This window comes from Barbus barbus, assembly GCF_936440315.1.
Source record: "Barbus barbus genome assembly, chromosome: 44".
Taxonomy (NCBI): Eukaryota; Metazoa; Chordata; class Actinopteri; order Cypriniformes; family Cyprinidae; genus Barbus; species Barbus barbus.
In genome coordinates this window covers 25268302-25296166 of record NC_136722.1, presented here as the reverse complement: position 1 = coordinate 25296166, position 27865 = coordinate 25268302, and the positions used below count along the sequence as shown (strand labels likewise).

The 27865-nt window shown below is 34.0% G+C and overlaps 1 protein-coding gene across 1 annotated transcript in view; it reads left to right on the top strand.

Annotated features, from left to right (window-relative positions):
* Positions 1–27428, top strand: part of acvr2ba (activin A receptor type 2Ba) — a 42464-nt gene extending 15036 nt beyond the window's left edge. Inside the window, exons 2-10 of the mRNA XM_079406768.1 lie at positions 10199–10406; positions 15400–15506; positions 16387–16535; positions 17594–17737; positions 17863–18006; positions 21106–21254; positions 21953–22206; positions 24175–24305; positions 25015–27428. Of these exons, the coding sequence (XP_079262894.1) occupies positions 10199–10406; positions 15400–15506; positions 16387–16535; positions 17594–17737; positions 17863–18006; positions 21106–21254; positions 21953–22206; positions 24175–24305; positions 25015–25209 (1481 nt within the window). The 3' untranslated portion in view covers positions 25210–27428. The remainder of the gene's footprint in view (positions 1–10198; positions 10407–15399; positions 15507–16386; positions 16536–17593; positions 17738–17862; positions 18007–21105; positions 21255–21952; positions 22207–24174; positions 24306–25014) is intronic.
* Positions 27429–27865: the final 437 nt, after the last annotated feature.

Genomic DNA, 27865 nt, shown 5'->3' with positions numbered 1-27865 from the left:
TTTCAAGAAAAGTGTTTTCAGAAAGTACCATGGTATTAACATGTTTTTGATACGGACATTCATGTGCATTGGTATTTCTTTAACTGCATTTTAGACTGCTGTATAATAACCATAGCACTCAAATTACACTCAAATAGTACATAAATGGCTTAAACTGTACAGCATGCAATCTAAGTCACTTTAGATAAAAGCGTCTGCTAAATGCAATGATGTAAATGTAACAGTCTATCAGTGCATGCTTTAGTAGGAATATAACTGCGTTATTTAATGCAGTGACGTGTGTATTGTGATTTATATGTGTGTTGTTTGCAGTATTGAGTTTAGACTGTGGCTCATTAGATGCATGTGTGTCTGGCCTCATATTATCATGCAAAACACTGGTATCTTTATCATGCGCAGGCTTTGTGGTCATCCGTCGTCTACACTCATGCAAATGCTGTTTGGGGTCACGAGGGTTTTGTGATGCTAAGGAATCTCCATCTTCTGGACGTCGGTGTGTGTTTGGACTCTTAATTCAGTGAATAAAGCTTCTTGGAAGATCGTGACTTATAAATGAAATGAGAATCATATTGAGATGTGTTTTGCTGTGAATAATGTTTGAATGGGAATCCTAGTTCAAAGCAGCCCATCCGTTCAATCTTCATTCCTGCGGTTCATGTGATGTAAAGGATGAAAGGTTGCAGACCTTGATCTGACTCCATCGAATACTTTCCCTTTTCATCATGACTCAGTTTAATGGGCAGTTCATATTGCAGTTTGTTTTATAACGGAGATGCTGGGTAATGGATCGTGAATCAATGCAGACTTCATTTGTGCATTTTCTGTAGTGATTTTTGATTTTGTCTTTTATCCACTTGTTGTGGTTTAGCAAATCATTATCATTTATTTCTAAAAAGATCCTTTTAAAATCTAACATTTTATTTTAAATAAAATAAAATTGAATATTGAGTATTACAAAATTCACTTTTAAATTATTTGCTTTTTCCTATTATTTTTTTATTTTTATTTATTTTTATTTTATAATTTTAATATGATTAAAATAATTATTCAATTATATATTTCAAATATTATTTATATGCACCTTTTTATTTTTAATACTTGTTTTTTATTTATTTTTTATATTATTTTTCATTAAAACATTTTCATTTTCTGTCTCTTATTTTAGTTGGCAAGTTAACTAGATGGTAACATGGAATATTAAGATACAATTTTCCTTATTTTAATTGTTTTTTCTTATTTTTTATTTGATATTTATTATTTTAATATTATGAATTAAAATATTAATATTATGTGTTTAATATGGCATTTGTTGTATGTGCCTTTTTCTTTATTAGTTGTTTATTTTATTAACTTTGCATTTTATTATTTTTCCATGTAATTTTATTATCTGTACATTACATTACCAAAAAAATAAATAACACATTCTAGTTAACAAGTTCATTTTAAATATTTTATTTTAATTTTGTCTTGTTTTAATTTTAGTTAATATTTTAGTAATATTATAAAGTAAAATAGTATTTTATATTTTTAAAGTTTTTTTTTTTAATCTATCAAATGTTTGCTTGTCTATTTATTTATTTTATATTGACTTTATATTGTTATTTTTCATTTTAACATGTTTGATTTTCTCTATACATTATCAAAATTATGAAACATTGAACGTGTTCTGGTGTCCCAAAGGGATATATTATATTATTACATTATATTATCGAACAACATCAATAAAACACCTTCCAGAAGGTTTGAGCTGCAGAAGGGAATAACTGCTAAAATTGTAGATGAATCACTCCTTTGCCGCAGTCTCTTCCTCGTGTGTGATCAATGGGGTATCCAGCAAGCTATAAGTAATTAGCCGGATGCCCAGCGACCTTTTCTTTCCTCTCTTGAAGACCCGGAGGGAAAGACTCATGCTTGACCTGACTGCGTCTCTCGTAAGCAGCAGGATTTAGGAGCAGGTAAATGTCAGAGTCATAAAACAGGCCCAAGTCCTTGTTCTCCTTCCTCGAGAAACGTTCTTGAGACGAGCTGCGCTTCTGTTTCACGTCTCAAATCCTGGATTCAGATCGAGAGAGCCAGCGGATCTGGGGTTAAATCTGACGTTGAGGCCAAAGTTGACCCGTGATAATCTTTGATTTGCTTGACAGACCACAACAGAAGAAGAGAGCAAAAATAGGGACATTTTTTACATTGAAATATCATAAAACAATAATATTGAAATGGTATCAAACTCCATTTTATTTTATTTTCCCAAATTAAATTTTCTGCATTTTAAATTTTCTGGATTCTTTAATGGTTAAATACAATTTAGTAATCAAAAAGCATGTCTAATTAATTATTGAAATCACGAAACGTATACAATTTAACATCGATTTATTAAAAGTTTAATAAAAATTGATTTTTAGGCCCCTGAAATTCTCAAATTCAATTTTACATTTACCAAATTCTGTTTTCTGCTTTAATTCCATTTTAATAGTTTGTTTTAATAATAAAACAATGTCTAATTAATTTAATTTATAAAATCATGAAAACTGTCATTTATTTTTTTACTTCCTTTACAATTATTATTATTTTTTTTTTTAAGAAATTCTGTTTTATGTATTTTAAATTTTTTGTAATCAAATTAAGGCACAAATTAATCTATCTAAAAAAAACATGAAATTTTAATAAAACAAATAATTTTTCTTTTTTGGCAAACAATGTGCTGCACAAAAAAACATGGAAGAAAACAATGTCAATTTACTGTTACTAATTATTATTATTATTATTATTACATTAAGTGATATATTTGTCACAATTTCTGCATTTTGGGCATCATGTAAATCATAGATGTATATCTGCAGCTCCTCGCTCATGGTTTGTGTTGTTTACATGCGTTTTTCCTCTTAATATCTCGGTGTTATGTGAATCAGTGTTAATGAAGTCATTCAGTGTTTCTCTCTGTGATGCGTCTGAAAACCAGAAAGACAGACGCTGCTAATGAACTAATCTGTGTGGCTCTGATGAATGAAGATATTGTTTAACGGTGAGGGATTGAGGTTATTAGTGCTTGTTGTGTGTTTGTTAGAGTGACTGTAGCTGAGAGAACTAGAGCTGAACGATAATCTACTCAGGATTATATTGCTGCAGAAATAAAATGAGAAATACTGTAAATATTGTGATTTATTTTAATGAGGTTTTCAGTTTCAGTTAATCAGTTCATAACTAATTCAATGATTCACGTTGTCATTTAAAAAAATAATTAACTATTTATTAATATTATTTAATACATGGCATTTTTATCGTTAACGTTTTTCTTGTACATTTTGTGTGTATGTATTTGTATATATATGTATGTATATATGCATGTATATATGTGTATATATATATATATGTGTGTATATATATATATATATATATATATATATATATTTATTTATTTATTTATTTATTTTCATTCTGATTGGCTACAGAGGAATTTTGATACTTTGTTTCAGTGTTGCAAAGTTGTAGTTTTCTCTGTACAGTTGAATTCTCAGCTCAAATGAAAAATGATACTTTAATGCGTAATTTCTCACCGTTCACTGAACTCTATAATGGAGTTATTCTGTTCAGAATGCACAGCGGTTCATGACTGAGACGCTCGTTTAGGGATCTGTCTGATGTTTTCTGGTCTAGTTCTGCAGGCGTTTATTTTCAGCACTCGCCGGGAGGTTATTTTTCAGAAATAAGAGAGAAATCTACTCTGTAATGATTTCATGCTCCTGCTGTTGAAAATACATGCAATGCGGTTCAGTTTTGCTAAAAGAAGAACTTTTTTTCTGTTTTTAACATTGACAGTGCTGTCTAGGTAGGCAAATCAAACACGTATTTGACTACAATTTGCATCTGTCTGTAAAATAATTTATTTACAAGTCATTAAAGATTCAGATGGTGATGATGAGATTTTAGAAGATTCACTTTTTAAGTTACTTGCATGTAAATTAATTGAAATAAGATGTTTAAAGTGAACAGTGAACTGAATGTCTTCATTTAGCCTTTTATACGGTCAAAAAGCACCAATATTTCCTTGGTTTTATTTATAACTTTAAAGGATCCTTTTAGAAACTGTTTGTTTAGAAATTGCTGGACAAAAGGCATGTAACACATTGAATTAAATGTGAAATTTTTAAGTAGAAGAAAAATTAAATGGTAAAAAAAAATATTCCGTAAAAAGTAACACCCCCCCCCCCCCCCCCAAAAAAAAAAACAACAACAACAAAACGGTTTTATTTATTTAATTTTACGGTGTAGAAACAGTTATCATAAGTTGCAGTAAATTTGACAAATAATTACAAAGATCAGCTTTACTCCATTGCTGGTAAATTTTACAAATAATTGCGACACAAAGAAACCTTTTCTTGTAAAACATGCTCCAGTTATCTGTTTGATATTCAACTTAAGAAATCAGGAGAGATTGTCTGTCCATCCGAAAGCAATAAGCGCTGACTTTTTAACTGAGATCAAACCAGAATCCTTTGAGCTGCTGGAGATCTAGTTTATCTGCTACTAAACCCAATTTGATTGCAATAACCTCTTAAACTTTGGCTAATTCAGTGATTAGTTCAAGTGTTTTTTGTATAAACTCAGTACTTTAGTTTTTCTGCTGAAGTGATGTGTTCTCCATCAGTAAAGGTCTGTAGGCGAGCGTCTGAAGAGGCAAACTAACTACCAGCGACGGGTTTATCAGGTTCATTCTGACGATCGTCCGCTCACAGCTACATCTCCACATCTCTGTGTTCGTCTCCTACACGTCTGGAGACGGCCATGTGAATGTTATGAATAGTCTCTAGACTGAGTGATTAACATCACTGTCTTTTAACTGAAATTCACATTGTGCTGAAATGATTATTCATCATGCCATAAAAATCAATGACAGACTATTAAAAACATGCATTTTTAATGTTGAAGTCTCTTCTGCTCACCAAGGCTTCATTTATTTGATCAAAAATATAGTAAAAAAAATTGAAATATTATTGCTATGTAAAACAGCTGTTTTCTGTGTGAATATGTGTTAAACTGTAATTTATTTCTGTGATGCGCAGCTGTATTTTCAGCATCATTACTCCAGTCTTTTCAGTGTTTTTACTTCAAAATTGTGTAATTAATTTAATGTTTCTTGCTGTTTCTTTGTAATTAGTTATAAAAATTTACCATAAATGTCTGAGTAAAAACATTTCTACACTATTAATATCCAAAGATATAAATAGTCCCTGTTTATTAGGTTGCTTTTTAGAAGAAAATACACTTTCAGCTGAAAAGCAACAGTGCAAAATTCAGTAATAATGAAATAATGTCAATTTCAGTTGTAAAGCAGCTTTACAGAAGACAATAGTGACATAATTCAGATTAATATCAGTGTAAATGTTCATCAGTTCTGAATTGTGCTGTGGTTTTGTTCTCTCCGGCTGCACAGAAGCGGTTTTAATTACGCTCTGAGCTCTCGGCAGGAATGTGGAGGTGGTTTTGGAGATCCGTGTTCTGCTGTAAACCACGTTAAATTCGATCCAGACCTGCTGTCTGTCAGCACTCTTTACATGAGAGCGAATGCATGTTTGTGCTGCTTTGGCTGGAAATGTCTTGATTTGGGTGAGAATGAGGAGTCTGTCTGTGTTTGTTGACACACGCCGCTCTGCCCTCTCTTACAAACCTCATCAATTACACGCTAATGAGCAAACAATTACTGTCGCTGTGTAATTAAAAGAAGGAAAATGTCAGGCGCTGTTTACAGCTCGTCCCTGCAGGAATGTGTTCGGTCTCGCGTTCAGGAAAGATTGGTCTGGTGTGTGTGAGCTAGATTGACAAAAAATAATCTCTCTATTTTCTGGGATTTTATAACGATAATGATAAGTAGATAATTTGCTGAGTGTGTTATTGTGCTGGTATCTTAAACTGGTCTTGTTGGTCAGTTCACACTGATAGAAATTAATCTTTTCCAATAAGTTTCAATTGATTTTTACTTTTAAAAAGCCATTTTTCTAAAAGTGTGCTTTATCTTTTGAGTCAAATTCTTACATTTAATCAATGAATTAGAATGAGACATTTGGGCTGTTACCAAGCAAATTAAGTCTGTATCAAAATGCATCTTTGCGATGCAGAGGAAACAGAAGCTGAAGTGCTGTTTAGATGTGTTTACACATGGTTTATTGCAGGACATACAGTGGGGCAAATAAGTATTTGATACACTGCCAAGTTTTCCCAGTTACAAAGAATGGAGAGATCTGTAATTTAGGTACATTGGTGTGTGTCATTGGTCAATGTGTGCTGTGGGTCCTCATAACTTTATGCAGTAATGAACAGGAGATATTCAGATAAGTCTCAGTAAGCAGCCAGAGCTGTTTCTAAGGCCAATGTGTTTTCAGTAGTAGTTCTTTTATTGTATATGGTCATTAAATTTTTTATGTCATATTTATGGTTTTAAAAAATAATTTACAACCTATCTTGACATGTTTTATTGCTGTTTGAATAAAACAAAAATTGTAAATCAAATCAGTCGTCCATTACAAATCATACAAGGAGCATGACTAGTACCTAGTGGACATTGTTGGTATAGCGACTAAAAATAACACAGAAACCTCATTTTTTGTGATATCAATGTCAAATTTGGAACACAACTTCTTTAGACTGAAGGCTTTTCATTTGACATGAAATTAAAATCACCACATATTTAATTTTTTTTTTTTATGAAATATAAATAATTTTTTTATTTTTTTTATTACAACAAACTTAAACACCTATAACTTTTTTATTAAAAATTGTATTCAACTTCTTTCACTTGTACAAGAAACTCCCAAGTGTGTTTTTAAAAACGAGCCCACGATTAGGTTCATATTCCAAACCGTTCCAGAATTACATTAATTTGAATCTGGACACCCCCTTTTCAGCTCTACCCCCAAAAAAGGGGGGTGACACTTAAGGGGTTAAGCCTGACTTTGTGGTCCAGGGTCACACATATGCATTTTGTATATATTTGTTTTTTTTGTTGTTGTTTTTAATCTTTTTAAGTGAGTCAATAAATTTTATAGACCAGGAACATGAATTAAGACGTTAAGTTGGCATCATTTGCTCATGTAACCTCGTCTGTGAATGTTCATCAACCAGAGCAAAAGCAGCAGCTGCACTAAGATGATATTGCCTTCATAATAACCTGCAGACTCGTGTTTACTCCACGCTTTCTTTTGTGCGGCTGACATCTGTGACGGCCGTGGCATAACGCTCCCATGGCAGCGAGTGAATGCCGGTGAGTGCTGTTATGTGAGTATCTGATGCATGTTCGGCTGAAAAGGGCTTTTTGTCTGCTGGGACGAGGAAAGGCGCTACTTCCAGATTCACCGTTGCCTAGCAACCGCGATGCACAGATTGGCGGGAACATCTGTCGCGGCCGCCGCTGCCAGATCTGTGCTGCATCGTAAGCACTCGTCCGCTGATCTGAGATCTGACCCTGAGCGCCGCTGAAGGACGCCTCGTCCTTGTGCTCCGTTATCACTTACAGATATGCAAACCGAGGGGGTTTTGTGTTATTTTTTATCCATCAGCTCTGAGCCTCGTTCATTATTTTCTGTCCTGCTGATCCTGAAAATCTGTCTTAAAGAGAGAGTGAAGGAGCCTGCTCTGATTTACTACAGAGTGAAGAATATAGAGCTCAAGTATATTACTAATCTTCTACTTTAAACATGGCAATGTGTGATGCAAATTGAGGTTTTTATGAGAGAGAGCTTGTGGTGTTCCTCATTTGCATGAGTAAATGGAAATGCAATGCAAACTTTGATTTAAAGAAAATAAAGCCTGTTGTGAGATGAACCTTGTAAAATAAGTCAGTCAGTAAATTGCAATAGACATTTTATGATATGTTGTTAGTATTAATATTATTATTACTACATTGACTCATTGGTTACAGTTGAAAAAAATATATAATAAAATTTAAAATGTTATTATATTAATAAATTATAAAATCAATTACATTTATTATTTATTCTTATTATTATATTTTGATTCAACTCTCATTTTAATATTGTAGTAGTTGAATAAATAGTCAATAAATTGTACGTTTATAATGAAAATTAAATAGAATATTATACATAATGTATAATTAATTATTATATATAGTTTAATATATAATCAGTTTGTATTATTATTATTACTTTTGACTCCTTTTACATTTTAGTGCCAATAGTTAAAAAAAAATTGTCCATAAATTCTACATTCATAATGAAAAATTAAATGTCATTCACAATGTCATCATGCATTTTACTATTAATTTTTCATTTATTAATATCATTTATTGACTGACTTCACAAGATTAGTCTCAAAATACTTAATTTTCTTTATTCAAAGTTTGCATTGCTTTTACATTTATTTATATGCTTTTATCCAAATATAATAAATTATGTAATAAAGCAAAATTGTTTATTATTATATTTGTTGTTCACCTGTATTATAGTAATAAATAAAAATAAGCTATTTTTTTTCCTTCATAAGCTCCTCTCAGTATGCGGCGGGTCAAAGGTCGCTCTGTGTTGTGATAAACTCCTCCGGTCACTGCCGGTCATCGCTGCGCTTCATCTCTGTTACACGACCAGTCAGGAGTTTCTGAACAGTAAGATTTGTAATGTTTTTAAAGAAGTCTCTTCTGCTCACCAAGCCTGCATTTATTTGATCCAAAACACAGCGAAAGCAGTAATACTGAGAAATATTTTTACTCTTGAAAATAACTGTTTTCTATTAAATAGTTATTTTAAATAGTAAAAATATTTCACAAATATTATTGCTTTTGCTGTTTTTTTTATCAAATAAATGCAGGCTTGGTGAACAGAAGAGACTTCTTTAAAAACATTACAGATCTTTGTTCAAATGCCTTTGATTGATCGAGTGTACAGGCAGCTCTTTTCTTAGGCATCATCCATGACTGTTGTACAGCTCATATTTCTGTCAAACTCTCTCTAAATCTCATGAATCTGCGTCCGTCATGAACATGAGCTGATGCTCCTGGTGAAGTTTGTGACGTCGTCATGTTCAAACACTGAATTCATTATTCTGCTCGTTTTCTAGTTTGACTTTCTGTGTTGCTTTCAGAACATCAGTCTGTTTGTTTGAGTGACCGACCAATGGTGTGAGTTGGGGGCGGAGCTAGCTGCTGTACTGACCAATGAGATGAATTATTATTGATTTAATGCAACAGTAATTCATGAACACAATTGTTTGAGATATTGTTAGTTTTTTTTCTTTACCGATGTCATTAAGTGGAGAATTATTGAGAAGTAGCCAATGTAATCAATATTGTAGAATTGATAACATTGCATATTGATGATGTTTCTATAATTATGATGATGATTATTACTATTGTTATTATTAATGCCGTATTTATAATAAAAACATTATATTTATAAATTGTTATATATTTTTAATAATAATAATGGTTTCATTAAGTCATTAAGTGGAGAAAATTTAAGAAACAGCAAATGTTATCAATATGCAATTTTATCAATATTTTTATAATGTTTTCTGTAATGCATATATGATTATTTAAATGTATTTAATATTATTTAAATGAATTTAAATCTTATATATTCAATAATAATAATAATAATAATAATGGTTTCATCAAACATTAATATGCGGTGTTATTAATATTTTTCAAAATTGTATATTATGTGTATATTAAATATATTAATTATTTGTTTGAATGTATTCAATAATAAAATTTATTTATTTATTTATTTATTTATTTATATTAGTGGTCGACTGATATATTGCCATACGTTTGTCTGTTTGGCCGATGTGTTCGAGGCGGGACTCTTATTTTGATGGTGTGTATGTGTGTGTATATGTTAGAGATAATTGTTTAATATTTATTAATTTACATTTATTTAATAGTGGTAGTAGTAGTATTTACATAATGTATTTTGTACATAATTACTTCACGTTTATTGCCAAGCACTGTATGTATACATGTACGATTATAATATAATACCATATATAATACAATATAAATCTTGTCTTAATAATATAATAATGATAATGCATTTAAATAATAATACTACTAATAATAATGATTATTGTTGTTGTTTTTGTTGTCCACTCAGTCCTGCTTTAGTCGGTCAGTGACACTCAGACTTTATCTCTGAGATGATTCTAAGTGTTTCTAGAGTCTGACTCTCTCTTCTTTTCTGGTTTATCTGCTCAGGACCCAGTCATGCCGAGGTGGAGACGCGCGAGTGCTTGTATTTCAACATCAACTGGGAGATCGAGAAGACGAACCGCAGCGGCGTGGAGCGCTGTGAGGGAGAGAAGGACAAGCGATCGCACTGCTACGCCTCCTGGAGGAACAGCTCTGGCAGCATCGAGCTCGTCAAGAAGGGCTGCTGGCTCGACGACTTCAACTGCTACGACAGGTCAGTCACTCGCACTTTACTAGTGCTGGTCATCTCCACTAACCCGCGACAGGTCGGTCACTCGCGCTTTACTAGTGCTGGTCATCTCCACTAACCCGCGACAGGTCAGTCACTCGCGCTTTACTAGTGCTGGTCATCTCCACTAACCCGCGACAGGTCGGTCACTCGCGCTTTACTAGTGCTGGTCATCTCCACTAACCCGCGACAGGTCAGTCACTCGCACTTTACTAGTGCTGGTCATCTCCACTAACCCGCGACAGGTCGGTCACTCGCGCTTTACTAGTGCTGGTCATCTCCACTAACCCGCGACAGGTCGGTCACTCGCGCTTTACTAGTGCTGGTCATCTCCACTAACCCGCGACAGGTCGGTCACTCGCACTTTACTAGTGCTGGTCATCTCCACTAACCCGCGACAGGTCGGTCACTCGCGCTTTACTAGTGCTGGTCATCTCCACTAACCCGCGACAGGTCGGTCACTCGCGCTTTACTAGTGCTGGTCATCTCCACTAACCTGCGACAGGTCGGTCACTCGCGCTTTACTAGTGCTGGTCATCTCCACTAACCCGCGACAGGTCGGTCACTCGCGCTTTACTAGTGCTGGTCATCTCCACTAACCGGCGACAGGCCGGTCACTCGCGCTTTACTAGTGCTGGTCATCTCCACTAACCGGCGACAGGTCGGTCACTCGCGCTTTACTAGTGCTGGTCATCTCCACTAACCCGCGACAGGTCGGTCACTCGCCTTACTAGTGCTGGTCATCTCCACTAACCCGCGACAGGTCGGTCACTCGCGCTTTACTAGTGCTGGTCATCTCCACTAACCCGCGACAGGTCGGTCACTCGCGCTTTACTAGTGCTGGTCATCTCCACTAACCTGCGACAGGTCGGTCACTCGCGCTTTACTAGTGCTGGTCATCTCCACTAACCGGCGACAGGCCGGTCACTCGCCTTACTAGTGCTGGTCATCTCCACTAACCGGCGACAGGTCGGTCACTCGCGCTTTACTAGTGCTGGTCATCTCCACTAACCCGCGACAGGTCGGTCACTCGCCTTACTAGTGCTGGTCATCTCCACTAACCCGCGACAGGTCGGTCACTCGCGCTTTACTAGTGCTGGTCATCTCCACTAACCCGCGACAGGTCGGTCACTCGCGCTTTACTAGTGCTGGTCATCTCCACTAACCTGCGACAGGTCGGTCACTCGCGCTTTACTAGTGCTGGTCATCTCCACTAACCCGCGACAGGTCGGTCACTCGCGCTTTACTAGTGCTGGTCATCTCCACTAACCCGCGACAGGTCGGTCACTCGCCTTACTAGTGCTGGTCATCTCCACTAACCCGCGACAGGTCGGTCACTCGCGCTTTACTAGTGCTGGTCATCTCCACTAACCCGCGACAGGTCGGTCACTCTGGTCTCCGCTGACGTTCAGGGCTGTAGAGGTCGTCTTAAGCTAGTTTAGTTTGAATTACTAAAACTAATTAATAAAAATAAAGACAAAAACACAAACTACTAAAATAACTGAAGCTAGATAGCAAAAACTAATAAATAGAAAATAAAGAAAAAAAATATTAAAATGACAAACACAACAAAATTAAAACTTTCTAAAATTAAAGTGAAAATGCAAATTGCAAGTTAAAAGCTTATGCAAAAAATAAATAAAAACTAATAAAAATGACAAAAACAAAACAATGACAAACTTTCTAAAAATGAAGTGAAGATGTATTCAAAATATTGACAAAAATATTAATATATAAATGCTACTAAAATCACACTGCATCATTAATAATAATAAATTATTTACTAATAAAATGTATTTATATATTAATTCAAATTCATTTGATAATAATAATAGAAAGTACTAAAGTTAAAATTAAAATGTAAAAATTAAATCTTTGTAAAAAAAAAAAAAAAAAATCAAAATATTAACAAAAATTATAATAGTATGCCAGTGGTACTAAAATAACACTGCTGATGTGTATCTATATATTTTCTCTTATATAAAACTCTTTAAAAGTCTTTAAAAGTTCCTCTTTTAACGCTTGTGTAACGTTCGCCAAAAAATCTCCATAACCCAAGTAAACTTGATTTTAAAGTGGTTTTAAGTGTTTTTTCCAGCTGAAGCAGCTCTCATCTTCATCTTTATGAGACAAATTATGGCAACATTGGTTCATAAATGTGCATTTCTATACGTCTTTGGAGTTTCTGTACATCTATAGGCCTGTGTGCTGGAGTTAGTAAGCTGAGGTGAATGCGTTCTGACCTTGAGTTGTGTGGGATTGATAGAGGCTTGTGTCTGATATAGATGATATAGATAGATTATATTAGATTTCCGGCCCATGATGCATTGCACTGAAGCGTCTGCGTGTCGTTGGGTTCAGACGAAGCTTTGCAGCGTCTTACGTCATATAACATCTCTTTCTAAGGAGGAAACTCCATGATGGTTTGATGTTTGTGGAGTGAATCTCGGGATGTTTTCTGCTCTGTGAGCATCTTTTAGACTCATTATTTAATGTTTCTTATCTCCGTTTGGCCTGAATTCATTCACTGCTGACCTATTTACCAGCGAACCTGAGCGGAAACCATCGATGATGCTTTATAGAGTTAAAGGGACATTGACATCCATTCAGTTGATTACATATAAAGCAGACTAGCCATTAATTAGATTTCTAATGTGTAATGCAACTCAAGTAAAACACGCTAATCTTGTTGTTTTCCACAACATTTTTCACTAAATCAATGCATTTTGTATTTTATTTATTTTTACTCTATTTTTTTCATTCTATTTTTGTTCTGCTTTTCACTAATGTATTCCAGGTTTTTTTACTCATTTATTAGTTTTATATATTTCAGAGCAAATGCAAGGCACTTTTATTTATTTTTAAGTTTTACCACATTTCATTCACCGTAGTAATTAAAAGAGTTTTACATAAAAATAATTTTAAAATAGTCATAAAATTATCTTCGGATAATTCAGATGCTTCAGAAATAAAATTAGCAATAAAATGTAAAAACAAAACAAAAAAAGATTCCAAAAATTTAAATATATTAAAAACAAATAGATGGATAAATATTGTAAATAATCTTATATACGCTGCCAGTCAAAATATTTAAACGGTAAGATTTTTTTAAAGCATCCTTGCTAAATAAAAGTATTAATTTCTATAACCCCACCCCAAAAGTACTCAGCTGTTTAAAATATTGATAATAATAATAATAATCAAAAATGTTTGTTGAGCAGTAAATCAGTATATTATTATGATTTCTGAAGATCATGTGACACTGAAGACTGGAGTAATGATGCTGAAAATACAGCTGCAGATCACAGGAATACATTACATCTTAACACATATTCACACAGAAAACAGATATTTTAAATTAGAATAATATTTCACAATATTACTGCTTTTGCTGGGGTTTTTAATCAAATAAATGCAGGTTTGGTGAGCAGAAGAGACTTCTTTAACAAAAAAAAAAAAAACTTTTGACTGGTAGTGTGTGTATACACATTTATAATATTAATAATATCATATACACTGTATATGAATATAAAAATGAAATGCAGTACTCTTGTAATAAGTGGCTGATGTTGCACCATCAGAGACTGAGCGATCAGCACAATCGGCTCTCGCTGTTTCTCTCGTGTTCGATCAGCTGCTCACTAAAAGCCACAACAACAGAAACAAAGAGCTGGTGCTCCACACTTACCAAGCTTTCTGTTTATGTTCCACTTTGCTGATGTTTTGTGTTCCATGTTGTAGCTTCTCATAAACACGTTCCACCTTCTCTGACCCTGGTTAATTAAAGGTGTTGTTTTCTCGCCGTACAGTAAGCGAGCGGTTAACCTCTGTGTATCTAGTGTACTTCACATCGTGCATCATGGTGAGGCCAGCTGCTGAATTCATGAAGAAATGACCACGTTTCACCTACACTTTCACCCCAAACTCACAACTAAAACATTAGGATTATTTTCTTGACCATTAGACATTTTGTGATTTTCCTATTGCTGTATTATTTTAGTTTGTGTTTCATGAACTCATGAGCAAATATAACTAAATATAATAAAACTATAAAGTTAGCAGTAATAATAATAATAATAAATTGTCCAGATGCTTCTGGATGTTTCATGAAGTAATTAAGATATTTCAGATAAAATGCTGAAACATTGAGAACATGGTAAATATTATGAGTAGACTTTTTATTTATTTATTTATTTATTTATTTGATTATTTGTTTATATTATTTATTTGTTTACTTGTTTTTTATATTTATTTATATATAGACATTTTAATTAAATATTAAATAATTTTGTATTTATTTAATGTAATATATATTACTTTATTATATAACTTATTTTAATAATAGTAGCCATCATTACTTAAGTAAAATATTTGTTTGTTTGTTTATATTATTTATTTGTTTACTTGTTTATTTGATATTTATATTTTATTTTTATATATTTTATTTATTAGTCGATAGACATTATTTTTTATTAAATATTAATTAATTTGTATTTATATAATGTAATATATATTACTTTAATATATAACTTATTTTAATAATAATAATAGTTTTCAGTAGCCATCATTAAGTAAAATATGTATTAATTTATTATTTGCTTATGTTGTTTATTTTATATTTATTTATGATATTTGTTTTATTTATTAGTCAATAGACATTATTTTAATTAAATATGAATTAATTTGTATTTATTTAATGTAATATTACTTTAATATATAACTTATTTTAATAATAATAATAATAGATTTTGATAACCATCATTATTTAAGTAAAATATTTATTTATTAAAAAACATTTCATGTTAATAAATAATTGTCTGGATTTGTCTTTCTTTTTAATTCTTCTCCAGCCTCATGAAGTCTTGTTTCCCATTTTAAAGCTGCCTTATCTTGTTGAAGATCTGTTTATTAGCGCTGAAGCAGTGTTTTCCAGTCAGCTTTCAGCGTTTATAAGAAGATGTGTGTCTGGTTCTCACAGACAGGAGTGTGTGGCCACCGAGGAAAACCCGCAGGTCTTCTTCTGCTGCTGCGAAGGCAACTTCTGCAACGAGAGGTTCACACACCTGCCTGACGTCAGCGGCCCAGGTGAGATCTCAGACCGGCCTCATCTGCTGTCTGCAAAACCATCATAAACGTCCTCAGTGTCCTCAATAAAGAGGGGTGGCTCGGTACCACTTTTTCAGAACCGGTCCGACTCTCACCAAAACATTCACGCTGGGTTTAAAGGAAACGGTTCATACTAAACCGTGGCAGCAAATGTATTTATTTATTTTAATTTCCTTACTTTTTAAGTATTTATTTGTTTATACATTTACTTATTTTAAATGAACGTTTGTTTGTTTAGGTTTTTTTTTTCAAACTGATTTTATTTGTTTGTTTTTTTGTAATAGCTATATTTTTCAACAATTGTTTTTGAACAAATTAATTTCTATTTTTTTTTTTTTTTTTTTTGTGAATTTATTTTAAATTTGTTTTAATTTATTTCGGTTTTGTTTTTAAGTTATTTATTTTAAAATATTTGTTATTTTGTTTTTTTGTGTTTTATTTTAATTGTATTTTTCATTTATTTGGTATTTATCTAGTTTTAGTGTATTTATTGTTTATTTTTATGTATTTATATTAATTCATTTTTGTATTGTCATTAGTGTATTTTTAATTATTTTTGTTTAAATATATTAATATTTTTAATTCTTTAAAAAATATATTTTTTTGCTTTTAGTGAATTTATTTAATTTATTTACATGTATTTATTTTTATTTATTTTGTTTTTTTAAGTAATTGTATCTTTTATATATAATTTTTATATATTTTTAAAAATTACATTTATTTTTTGTTTATTTCTGTTGGTATTTGTTATATTTTTTTATGAATTTATTGTATTGATTTTTATGTATAGTCATTAATGTTTGTAATTTGAAAGTATGTATAGCTGTATTAGAAGGATGTTGTTGTTTGTGTCTGTCAGTGATCGAGCCTCCTCCGCCGGCGCCGGTGCTCCTGAACATGCTGGTTTGCTCTCTGCTGCCCATCACGATGCTCTCGATGGTGCTGCTGCTGGCCTTCTGGATGTACCGGCACCGCAAGCCGCCGTATGGACACGTGGACATCAACGAGGTCAGTCTGTCTCTCAGGAATCTCTGACCGCTCGTCTTTTGTTCTCAGCGTCTCAGCAGTGTGTTGTTCTGCGGCTCCATCTAGTGGTGCTTTTAACCCTTGTGTGGGGCTCATGTTTTTGTTATTCAGCCAGTGTTCATGACCCACTGCATTTTTGGGTTTAATTCAACACAATCAAACAATTTTATGAATGAATGAAGCTTTTATATAGCACTTTATTGTGTATTGCTGTACACCCAAAGCACTTTACAATCACAATTATGTTAAAATACTCAACAGATTTTTACTTCATCCTAATTACAAGCAATATAAACAGAATATGTGACTCTGGAGCACAAAAGCAGTCTTAAGTCGCTGGGGTATATTTGTAGCATTGTATGGGTCAAAATTATCCATTTTTCTTTTATGCCAAAAATCATTAGGATATTAAGATCATGTTCCATGAAGATATTTAGTAAATTTCCTACCGTAAATATATCAATTTAATTTTTGATTAGTAATATGCATTGCTAAGAACTTCATTTGAACAACTTTAAAGGAGATTTTCTCAATATTTAGATTTTTTTGCTCCCTCAGATTCCAGATTTTCAAATAGTTGTATCTCAGACAAATATTGTCCTATCCTAACAAACCATACATCAATGGAAAGATTATTTGCTACTTATGACTGATTTTGTGGTCCAAGGTCACATATGAAGAGTTCATTTGCAAAAAACTGATTTTAAACAATTTTCAAAAATCATGTTTTTTCATTATGCATTCCAATTAATCTCAAACAAACTGCAGTTGGGTTATTTTGATTAAGTAAAAATAACTAAAAAAATACAGCTAACACAATAAAAGCATGGTTACATAATAAAAAACATTTAGGAAAAAAAAGTTATCTGTTTTTGCAAATAAACTATTCATATTTTCTTCACAAGGCCAATGAGTCTGAGTTAGAAAAAATAATTAATTGTCATTTTGTTTTTTTATGCAAAAATGAAAACGTGTCCCATAAACCCGACCACCATACAAGGGTTAAAGGGCATGACCTGATGATTGACTGGTGTTTTCAGGATCCAGGTCCGTCTCCTCCCTCGCCGCTGGTGGGTCTGAAGCCTCTTCAGCTGCTGGAGGTTAAAGCTCGAGGACGCTTCGGCTGCGTCTGGAAAGCTCAGATGATGAATGAATATGTAGCTGTGAAGATCTTTCCCGTTCAGGTGCACTTCTGCTTCCTTTGCTCACGAGCTGTAGACGATATAGACAGGGTTCAGTGTGTGTGTGTGTGTGTGTGTGTGTGTGGTTAGAGAAGCGTTCTGTGAAGCTGTGTGTGATGTATTGACAGGACAAGCAGTCGTGGCAGAACGAGCGCGACATGTTTAATACGCCAGGCATGAAGCACGAGAACCTGCTGCGCTTTATCGCCGCCGAGAAACGCGGAAGCAACCTGGAGACGGAGTTCTGGCTCATCACAGAGTTTCATGAGCGGGTGAGGGGTCAGAGGTCATCAGACTTCAGGAACATAAATAAGAAACTGAGACATTTGAAACTTTTAGCTCTGAAAATTTAACTCCGTAAAGCCTGGCATGGGAAATAATAGTCAGAAAGAAATAAATATGTGTGTATATGTGTGTGTATAAAATTGTAAAATGTATATACAATTAAACTGTAAATGTGTTTTGTCATTTGTAATAAACTAAAATTGAAATAAAAATATATAGACATTTAAAAAATAATAAAAATAACTACAACAAAACTGAAATAAAAATGAATAAAAACTAAATAGACATAAAAAAAAATGACAAAAAAAGACAAACACAACAAAATTATTATAATTACTAAAACTTTCACTAAAATTAAAATTACAACAGGGAGAAGAAAAAATAAGTGTGTGGTATGTATGTATATATGTATGTATATATATGTATATAATAAATATATAATGTATAAAATATATAAATATTAGGGCTGGGACTTTAACGCGTTAATTTAGATTAATTAATTACACAAAAATAACGCGTTAAATTTTTTTAACGCATTTTAATCGCACTTATTTTTGCACCGCGGAACGTTTCTCACTGGATGAGTTTCGGCGGACCGATTATACTGGAGCACCTACTAGCGTTCAGACAAAAGACGCAAAGAACGGACTTGCGTTCTCGTGGAGACCGGTCTTGCCTATGAGGCGCCGGGCTTGACAAAAGTCAAGCGAACACGGGGAGAGTGCGCGAGAGAGAGCTTCCTTGGAAGAACGAACTCGGAAGGACACGAGAACACAGAACGCACACTTATGAGAACTGAGATGTACTGCATTCCTGCTTAACTGACCGCATAGTCTCAGCATAAGAAACGGCCAATGAACAATCAATATTACAAAATGTCATAACTTATTAAAACATTTCATACTATTATAGATATTACTTTCATATAATTGTATTGTGTTTTATTTTACAGCGTTATGTTTTACTGTTAAGATTAATTTTAATATGCCAATAAAAATGCAGACTTTTTCCGGGTCTTATCATTTTATTAAAATTAACCAAAACAAAACGATAAATGTTTACTTTTTTATTTTTATTTAACAGGGACAATGCAGTATAACATTGCTACAATTTCATGCAGCCGATGCTCTACATATAGGCTTCTAGCCGGAGGCTAATTTGCAGCCCCAGTCCCTGGTTGGGCTAAAAAAAACAAAAAAAAAAACACAAATGAAATAAAATAAAATAAACAACTAAAACTATGTACCACCATCAATGTTCACATATCTGCTTTTGTTTGAACCACTTTTTCAGTTTTGTTTGAAAAATATTCAACTGTGTTTCCATTTTCAATTCAGCTGACAGGCTGTTCCATAACAACGTACCTTGAACTGAAAATGTAGATTGTGCAAATTTAGTTTTTCTCTGTGGTATTATACAGTTCTGTGTAGTTGCACCTCTTGTAGCGATCCCCTTACTACTCTGTTTTGATATTAATTTGCATATAACTTTTGGCGCAAGATTATTTAAACATTTAAAAAACATTTTAATAAAAGATGAATTTATAAAATTTTCAAAACTAAGCAAACTATATTTTTGTAAAATGCTACAGTGATGCCATCTGGTTGGTTTCTTATCCAAAACTTTTAGTGTTTGTTTATATAGGGATCTGACAGGTTTAATAGTCAGTTGAGAAACCTGACTCCAGACAGTCACACAGTAAGATAAATGTGATTAAAATCATTGCATGCATGTATAACTTGGCTGCTTTCAAGGATATATATGGTCTAATCATGTAAAAACAATTCAGATTTGTTTTGATTGTTCTACATAGCTTCTTAACATGCATATCAAATTTCAACTTGAAGAGCCGTTAAGTATTTGTGAGAGCGACTTTAAAGCTTACAGGCTTCCGTACACCGGCCGCCCACAGCGTTTTCTGGGATTTCTAACGGCTCGATTCTCTCAAATCTGCACTCGATGCATCCTCAGTTTCAAGAACATATCCGGGCACTTTCATGCATCCTCTATACTTGCATTCTTGAGAATTGGAACTGAACTTCGGCGGTTAATGATGACGTAGAACGAGAACACAAGGACGCAAGATCGCTGAAGAACGCATATTGAGAAACAGCCAAAAACAAATCACAGTGAACATGGACAAAGAAGCTGATGAGACCGCTTTGGTTGGCCCTGTGGATGGGAAATTTAAAAATCCATATAAAAAAACTACTGTTCTCAGGTCAAATATTTATATGCGATTAATTTCGATTAATTAATTACAAAGCCTCTAATTAATTAGATTAATTTTTTTAATCGAGTCCCGGCCCTAATAAATATATAATAAATGTGTGTGTGTGTGTGTATATGTATATATATATATATATATATATATATATATATATATATACATACATACATACATACATACATACATACATACATACATACATACATACACACACACACACACACACACACACACACACACACACACACACACACACACGTGTGTATAATTGATATTAGATATGAAGTAGGTTAAAAATAAAATCAGTTTTAAGCGGTCATATTTGTACTAAAATAACTAAAACTGAAATAATACAAAATTTGACATTTTAAAAAATACTTGCATTAATAAAAATGACAATTACTAAAACTAAATTACTACAACGGTCAATAAATTAAAATAAATGAGAAAATATAAACAAAATTTATTATATTATTATTTTTGTAAATATCTCCAAAAAAATAAAAATCTGTTCTAATTTGTCATTTGTACTAAAATGACTAAAACCAAAACTGTATTAAAAACTATAGACATATAAAAAAAAATAATTACTAAAACTGAAATTAAACGAATAAAGCCTAAATAGAACTAAAACTAGTAAATATGACAAAAATTACTAAACCGTTCACAAAAATTACAATGAAAACAGAAAATATAAAAACAAAATCCAATTTAAAATAATAGCAATTTTATAATGGTTAAAGATATCGCCGGGAATCATTTAGCGTCTCATGAATGATTCTGTGTTTATTTATGCTCACTATTGTTAGTATCAGAGTGTTTAGTGTTTGTAACATGGAATATTTCTGAATACCAGGGGTCGCTGACGGACTATCTGAAGGGGAACGTGCTGAACTGGACGGATCTGTGTCACATCGCGGAGACGATGGCCTGCGGTCTGGCGTATCTTCACGAGGACGTGCTGCGCTGTAAAGGAGAAGGTCCTAAACCGGCCATCGCACACAGGTCAGTTTAACATCACACCTTCTGCCATCACAATGAGCGGAAGCCCATCAATTGTTTTGCGCTCGATGTGAAAGCACCTTTCGTCTGCGATTGGCTTCGCTTTTTCGATTCGTGCTCGGTGTGAAACAGTCTTAAAGTGTTAGTTCAGCCAAAAATGAAAATTCACCTGTGTTTTACTCACCCTCGAGGTATCCTAGGTGTTTATGACTTTCTTCTTTCAGACGAATCCAATCAGAGTTATATTAAAACTGGTCCTGGCTCTTCCAAGCTCTATAATGGGGATAAGCAGGTGCTGTTTGTCAACACTTCAGAAGACGTGAAATAAAGTGCACGCATCCGTAATAAAACGTGCCTCACATGTTCAAATAAAGGCCTCCTGTAGCAAATCCATGCGTTTTTGTAAGAAAAATATCCATATTTCAAACGTAATAAACACTTTTTTTCTCATTTGGATATATGAAAATATTATCTCATGAAATATGGGTATTTATCTTACAAAAACGCATGGATTTTTCGTCTGAAAGAAGAAAGTCATAGACACCTAGGATACCTCGAGGGTGAGTAAAACACGGGTGAATTTTCATTTTTGGCTGAACTAACACTTTAACATGAACTAATGGAAGCTTATTGTAAAGTGTATCTGACATTTTCATACCGTTACTCACATCTCTACTACAAACGTGTGCGTCCATCTGCAGAGACTTCAAGAGCAAGAACGTGATGCTGAAGGCGGATCTGTCGGCGGTGCTGGGGGACTTGGGGCTGGCGGTGCGCTTCGAGCCGGGGAAGCCTCCGGGAGACACACACGGTCAGGTCGGGACGTGGCGCTACATGGCTCCGGAGGTGCTGGAGGGGGCCATTAACTTCCAGCGGGATGCCTTCCTGAGGATAGACATGTACGCCGTGGGGCTGGTGCTGTGGGAGCTGGTGTCGCGCTGCAAAGCCGCCGACGGTGAGAGACGGATGCTTTCCTCATCGTTTCATCGGACACTGTTTCCTGGGTTACACTTTATTTTAAGGTGTCCTTGTTACAGTGTAATTATGCATTTAAGTACTGAGTAATATTAATGAACTACATGTACTTACTATATGGTTAGGTTTAGGATTAAGGTTTGGCTTTGGGTTACTTGCATGTAATTATGCATCATTTATTGTTATTATAATAGTAAGTTCATGTAACGTGTAACAAGAACATCTTAAAATATAGTGTTACTGTTATAGAGTGACACAAATATCTGACCCAGTAAAAATGTAAATGTTAAAATTTTTCTTTTTATTAAAGAATTAATTAATTTAAATATAGCCTAATCTGTCAGTTATGCGTTAATTATTGCAGGGCAAATTAATTGTACTTTTAATTTAATAATAAAAGTAATTACATAATAATAATAATAATAATAATAATAGGCCTAATAAAAATAAGAATGTAACAGGCCTGCATTAATTGGAAATGCCAAATCCTCTTAAGATTGCCAATAATTGATGTTTTTGACAATATCTCTGGCTATCGTTGATACAAGATCATCTCTGTCGACGCACCCCAGCAGGGGAGGTTATTGCGGGGCAGACAGCACGTTGCCTGTTACATTGTTTGTATGTTTTACCAAATAAAAAGAACAGCACTTTTAGAGTTCATCCACTCATTGATGTGAGCATAAGTATTGGGACAGTTGAACATAAGGCAGATATAAAAGATTAAAAGCTATTATTTAGTTGCAGATCCCTTGCACACAATCACAGCAGTGAGTCTGTGACCCATAGACATCACCAGACTCTTGCTCTCATCCTTTGAAATACTTTTCTCAGCCTTTAATGCAGCCAATCCCAATTGTTGCTTGTTTTGGGGAGTTTCTGCCTTTCCTCTCCTCTCCAGCTGCTGAAATTCATGCTCAATCAGATTTAAATCTGGAGATTGACTTGGGCAATCTAACACTTTCCATTTCTTTGCTCTTATAAACTCCTTGACTGAACTGCAGGGTGTTTTGGGTCATTGTCCTGATGCAATATGAAGCACTTCCCAATGAATCTGGTGGCATTTTCTTGAATATTGGTAGGCAAGATGGTTTTGTACCCTTCCAAATTCATTCTGCTACTGTCATCATACATTAAGTCATCAGTAAAGTTGAGAGGGCCTGTTCCAGAGACAGCCATGCATGCCCATGCCATGACACCACCTCCACCATGCTTTACAGATGAGGCTGTATGCTTGGGATCATTGCAGTTCCCTTTTTTTCTCCACATTTTTGCTTTCCCATCACTTAGATAAAGGTTCACCTTTGTCTCATCGGTCCATAAACACAGATCCAAAACTCTTCTGGCTCACCTTTGTGCTTTTTTGCAAACTCTAATCTTGCCTTTTGTTGTATTTGATATACCGGATTAAAGGGCTAAAACCCCTGATTCTCATCTATCATACTCATTAATGGATCATTATCATCAGATGTATAATCACCTTTCAGCTGCGTTGATATAGGCAAAGGTCTCCTGTTCTTTCTCCCGGTGTCTGTCCTGGCTCAGTCAAGTTCGGGCCTCTTGGAACTCGTAGTAAGGATTTTATTCAGGTTCTGATAACTAGTTATTATTTATTAATCACTCAGACTTGTTTAAAATGGTTAACGAATCACCAACACAATGTTTTTTTTTTTTTTTTTTTTTTAAACAATAACTTAAATTATATATGTATATGTATGTGTGTATGTGTGTATGTGTGTGTGTGTGTGTGTGTGTGTGTATGCATGTATGTATGTATGTATGTATACGTACGTACATACATTCATTCATTGATTGATTGATTGATTGGCCAAAAAGTGTATCCATTGTATCTGACCAATTAGAGTCTGAGCATCTAAGCTCCGCACATTTTTCTGTTGCAGACTGCTGTTCCAGCTGCTTACATTGTTTGTGTGCTGTGTTCCCTCAGGTCCTGTAGACGAGTACATGCTGCCGTTTGAGGAGGAGGTCGGCCAGCATCCGTCTCTGGAGGATCTTCAGGATGTGGTGGTTCATAAGAAGCTGCGGCCGGTGTTCAAGGACTGCTGGCTCAAGCATTCAGTGAGTGACGCGCTTCCAAACACACAACCTCTATATGATTGCATATGATATATAATACAATATTTTATTCATGAAGAATATCATGTTCAGTACCAACAAAATTGAAAGAATAATACTAATACTAGAAATAAATATCTTGTATATATATTTAACAACTTTGTTTACCCGTTACAAATATTTATTCATGATTCTTAGACTACATTCTGATTTTCAAAGAATATTTTACTCTCCCAAAAATTTAAACTAGATGCATAAAATTCACTTTAAATTCCAGAGTAAAGGCAGATCCATTACCTTGGCATTGACACTAGGTTTACAAATAAGCCTTATATTTATAAAAAAAATAATTAATTATTTACACAATTTTAAAAAAGCTTGCTTCCTTATTTAGTTGTCTAACAAACCTGGCATTATATATTACGAATATTGTCGCCTCTTTGACGACTTGTTTAATTCCTCTTTTGTAAGTTACTTTGGATAAAAGCGTCTGCTAAATGCATAAATATTCATTTATTTTTTATTTAATTATTATTTATATTTATTACGGTGAAAATTGTGCTGTGATTGTCTGACAACAAAATAAAAAATTTGACCCAGTAAAAATTTAATACTTTTTCAAATTTAGATTTATTTATTTATTTATATCTATATTTATATATATTTTGTTTGTATACTAGCGTGTGAAAAATCCGATGTTTGTTGTGTTCAGGGTCTGGCGCAGATGTGCGAGACGATCGAGGAGTGCTGGGATCACGACGCGGAGGCGCGGTTATCGGCCGGATGCGTGGAGGAGCGAATCTCTCAGATCCGCCGCCTGACCAGCGCCACTACCTCAGACTGCCTGCTTTCCATGGTCACCTCGCTCACCAACGTGGACCTGCCGCCCAAAGAGTCCAGCATCTGACCCTCGTCCTTCCAAACTCAGAGAATCTCAAACCACATCAAAGCAGCTGCTATTTTATCCTAACAGTTTTTAAACTTTATTTTTATTATTGTTATTATTATTATTGTTTTTCTGATCGGATCAGTAACTACCAGCACACTTCTCTACTGTATTTTTATCATCTCGCAGAAGATTTTTAAACATGCATTCAGGTGCCGACAAATGAATGCTGACCGATGCAGGTACCTCGGCGCTTCAGTTCTGCCGATTCCGTTGATTTTTCTGGCTCATCTACTTCTGGTTTTTCCGTTCGGATCGCCTGCGACGAGCAACCAGTTCATCTGAAGGTTCAACAGTGCTGCAAAACCCACGCGGATCATTTTATGACTGTTACACGCGCAACCTGACCTCCTCGCGGGATTTCACTTTCTTATTTCTCTTTTTCCGACAGTGTGCTATTCGAAAATTACGGAAAATGTGTCTTTTACGGAACTAACGGGTGTTGAGTAACACAGAAAAGACATCTGGACTAATTCCTTTCTTTTGTTTTGGTTTTATTTGGTGGTGACTGTGAGCGGGCTGGTTGGCTTTTATCGAGTGGATCTGGCTGGAAACTCTTGCATGTGGAAATATGGGAGGTTTGGTACGGAAATCTTTCTCAGGTATCCAGTGTATCAAGGGGTCCATGACTGCCTTTCCCAAGTCATTATAGGACAGAGAGAAATATAACGGTGCCCTGATGAATTTAACACTAAAACACGCAAGACCGTGTGTGTTTGTGTGTGTGTTTGGTGCTGAGAGTTTGTTGAAAATAGAAAAAAAGACCATAAAAAGTTAGGCCCGTGCGGTGTTGGTTTTTCTAGTTTCTCTTGTAATAATGCAATGTGTTTTGGACGTCCGGAGTGAAGGACTGAATCCTCACCTGGACTCAGAAGGGTCAATTCCTGAGTCAAAACACCTCGAAATCAAAGGAAAAAAATAAGAAATAATATTTGTTGTAAATAGAATTCTTTTTTTATTAAGCACATTTTCCTTCAAATTCTTATGACCGTAATACATTTTATTATTTCTGGTAATTTCATTATTCTCAGTGTTTATTTTATTACTGCAATACTTTAATTTATGCTGGTGATTTATACATGTTTTACCCTAAATTCTAATGACCATAATGCATCCTGATGTTTTGTTTTATTTTATTTTTAGGTATTTTTGGGTAATTTTCATCGTTCTCGATGTTGACTACATAAATTCTTAGATAATAATTTATGCTGACTTAATTTAAAAAAAATCAGTACAGGTAGTACAACAAATATTAAAACATTTTACCCCAAATTCTCATGACTATAATGCATCGAGGTCCAGATGTTTTTTTATGTCATATTCTCATTTTTCTCAATGCTGATTCTAATTATTGCTGTAATATAGTTAAGCTGAATTAAATTTTAAAAATCATTTCAAGCAGTCCAACAAATACTGCAATCTATAAATTAAAATAATAAAAAAGTGATTTTTATTTTATTTTTTTTAAGATAATTTTGGTGGGAAATGTGCTTAATTGTTGTGAAAATGTTCAACGATGTGAAATATAAAGAAAAATACCATTTCTTATTTTTTTCTTGGACTTTAAGCTGAAATATGACCCTGTTTTATGTGATTCACCCAGAAAGTGTTTGGTTTTGTGTGTTTTGGTCCCTTCATGTATTACCTCTTTCTAACAGGGACCAAATCTGAGATCTGACCTCCAGCGATATTGAGACTTTAATTTGGGGCTAAAAGTTCTAGAATGTCAAGCTTCACTTTGACCAGGTGATGTTAGACTCATTAGCAAAGACACAAAAACACAAGAATGATATGTATTTAGTCTTAAAAGTGGCTAGTAATCCACATTTCCATATGCCATAATTCAAGAGTGAGTTTCCACTGCAGTGCTGCTGCTGTTTGGATGAAACGTCTTGATATTTTCTGTATCTTCTCAGTAAAGTTCATCCTCAGATGCAACCGGACATTCAAAAGGCTTCCGAGACGAACGAGCGCAACTCTAAACAATAAAATTAGTTGTGAAAGGACAAAAAAAGTTAAAGATATTGTTCATGAACCACAGACCACCTCAGACCAGAAATACCTCAGATTTTCTACGTGTTTGACTTCTGTTATATATTTTGTTAGTTGTGTTGACTTGTAGTAAGTATATTTTGATGTAAGTTGGCTTTTATGATTAGGAAAGATGTTTTTGGAGAAGTAAAAAGAAAAAAATACAAAAAAAACAAGAAGTGCTACTAAGTTCTGTTGTATAAACGAGAGAAACCCATGATGTAAATAGCTGTAAACCGTTGTAGAATCATGCCGATCAGTGAAACAGGGCATTATTCTTCCTGTCTCTTACGTCACGGGACATTGAACCTTAAACGTTTGGCGCTGCTTCCAAAAATTTGATTGTATTTCCCCATTTTTACTTGCACAATTCTTTACCTACCCCTTGTACGACGTTACGAGGGACAAAATTGAACCTGTCGTTCAAAAGAAACCTTAAAGTGTTTAAAGTTCACCGAAAAATGGCATTTCTGTCTTCATTTACTCTCTCTCAAGTTATTAAAGTTCATTTACTCTCTCTCAAGTTATTAAAACCTGCATGACTTTATTTCTTCTGTTGAACACAAAAGAAGTTATTTTGAAGGCC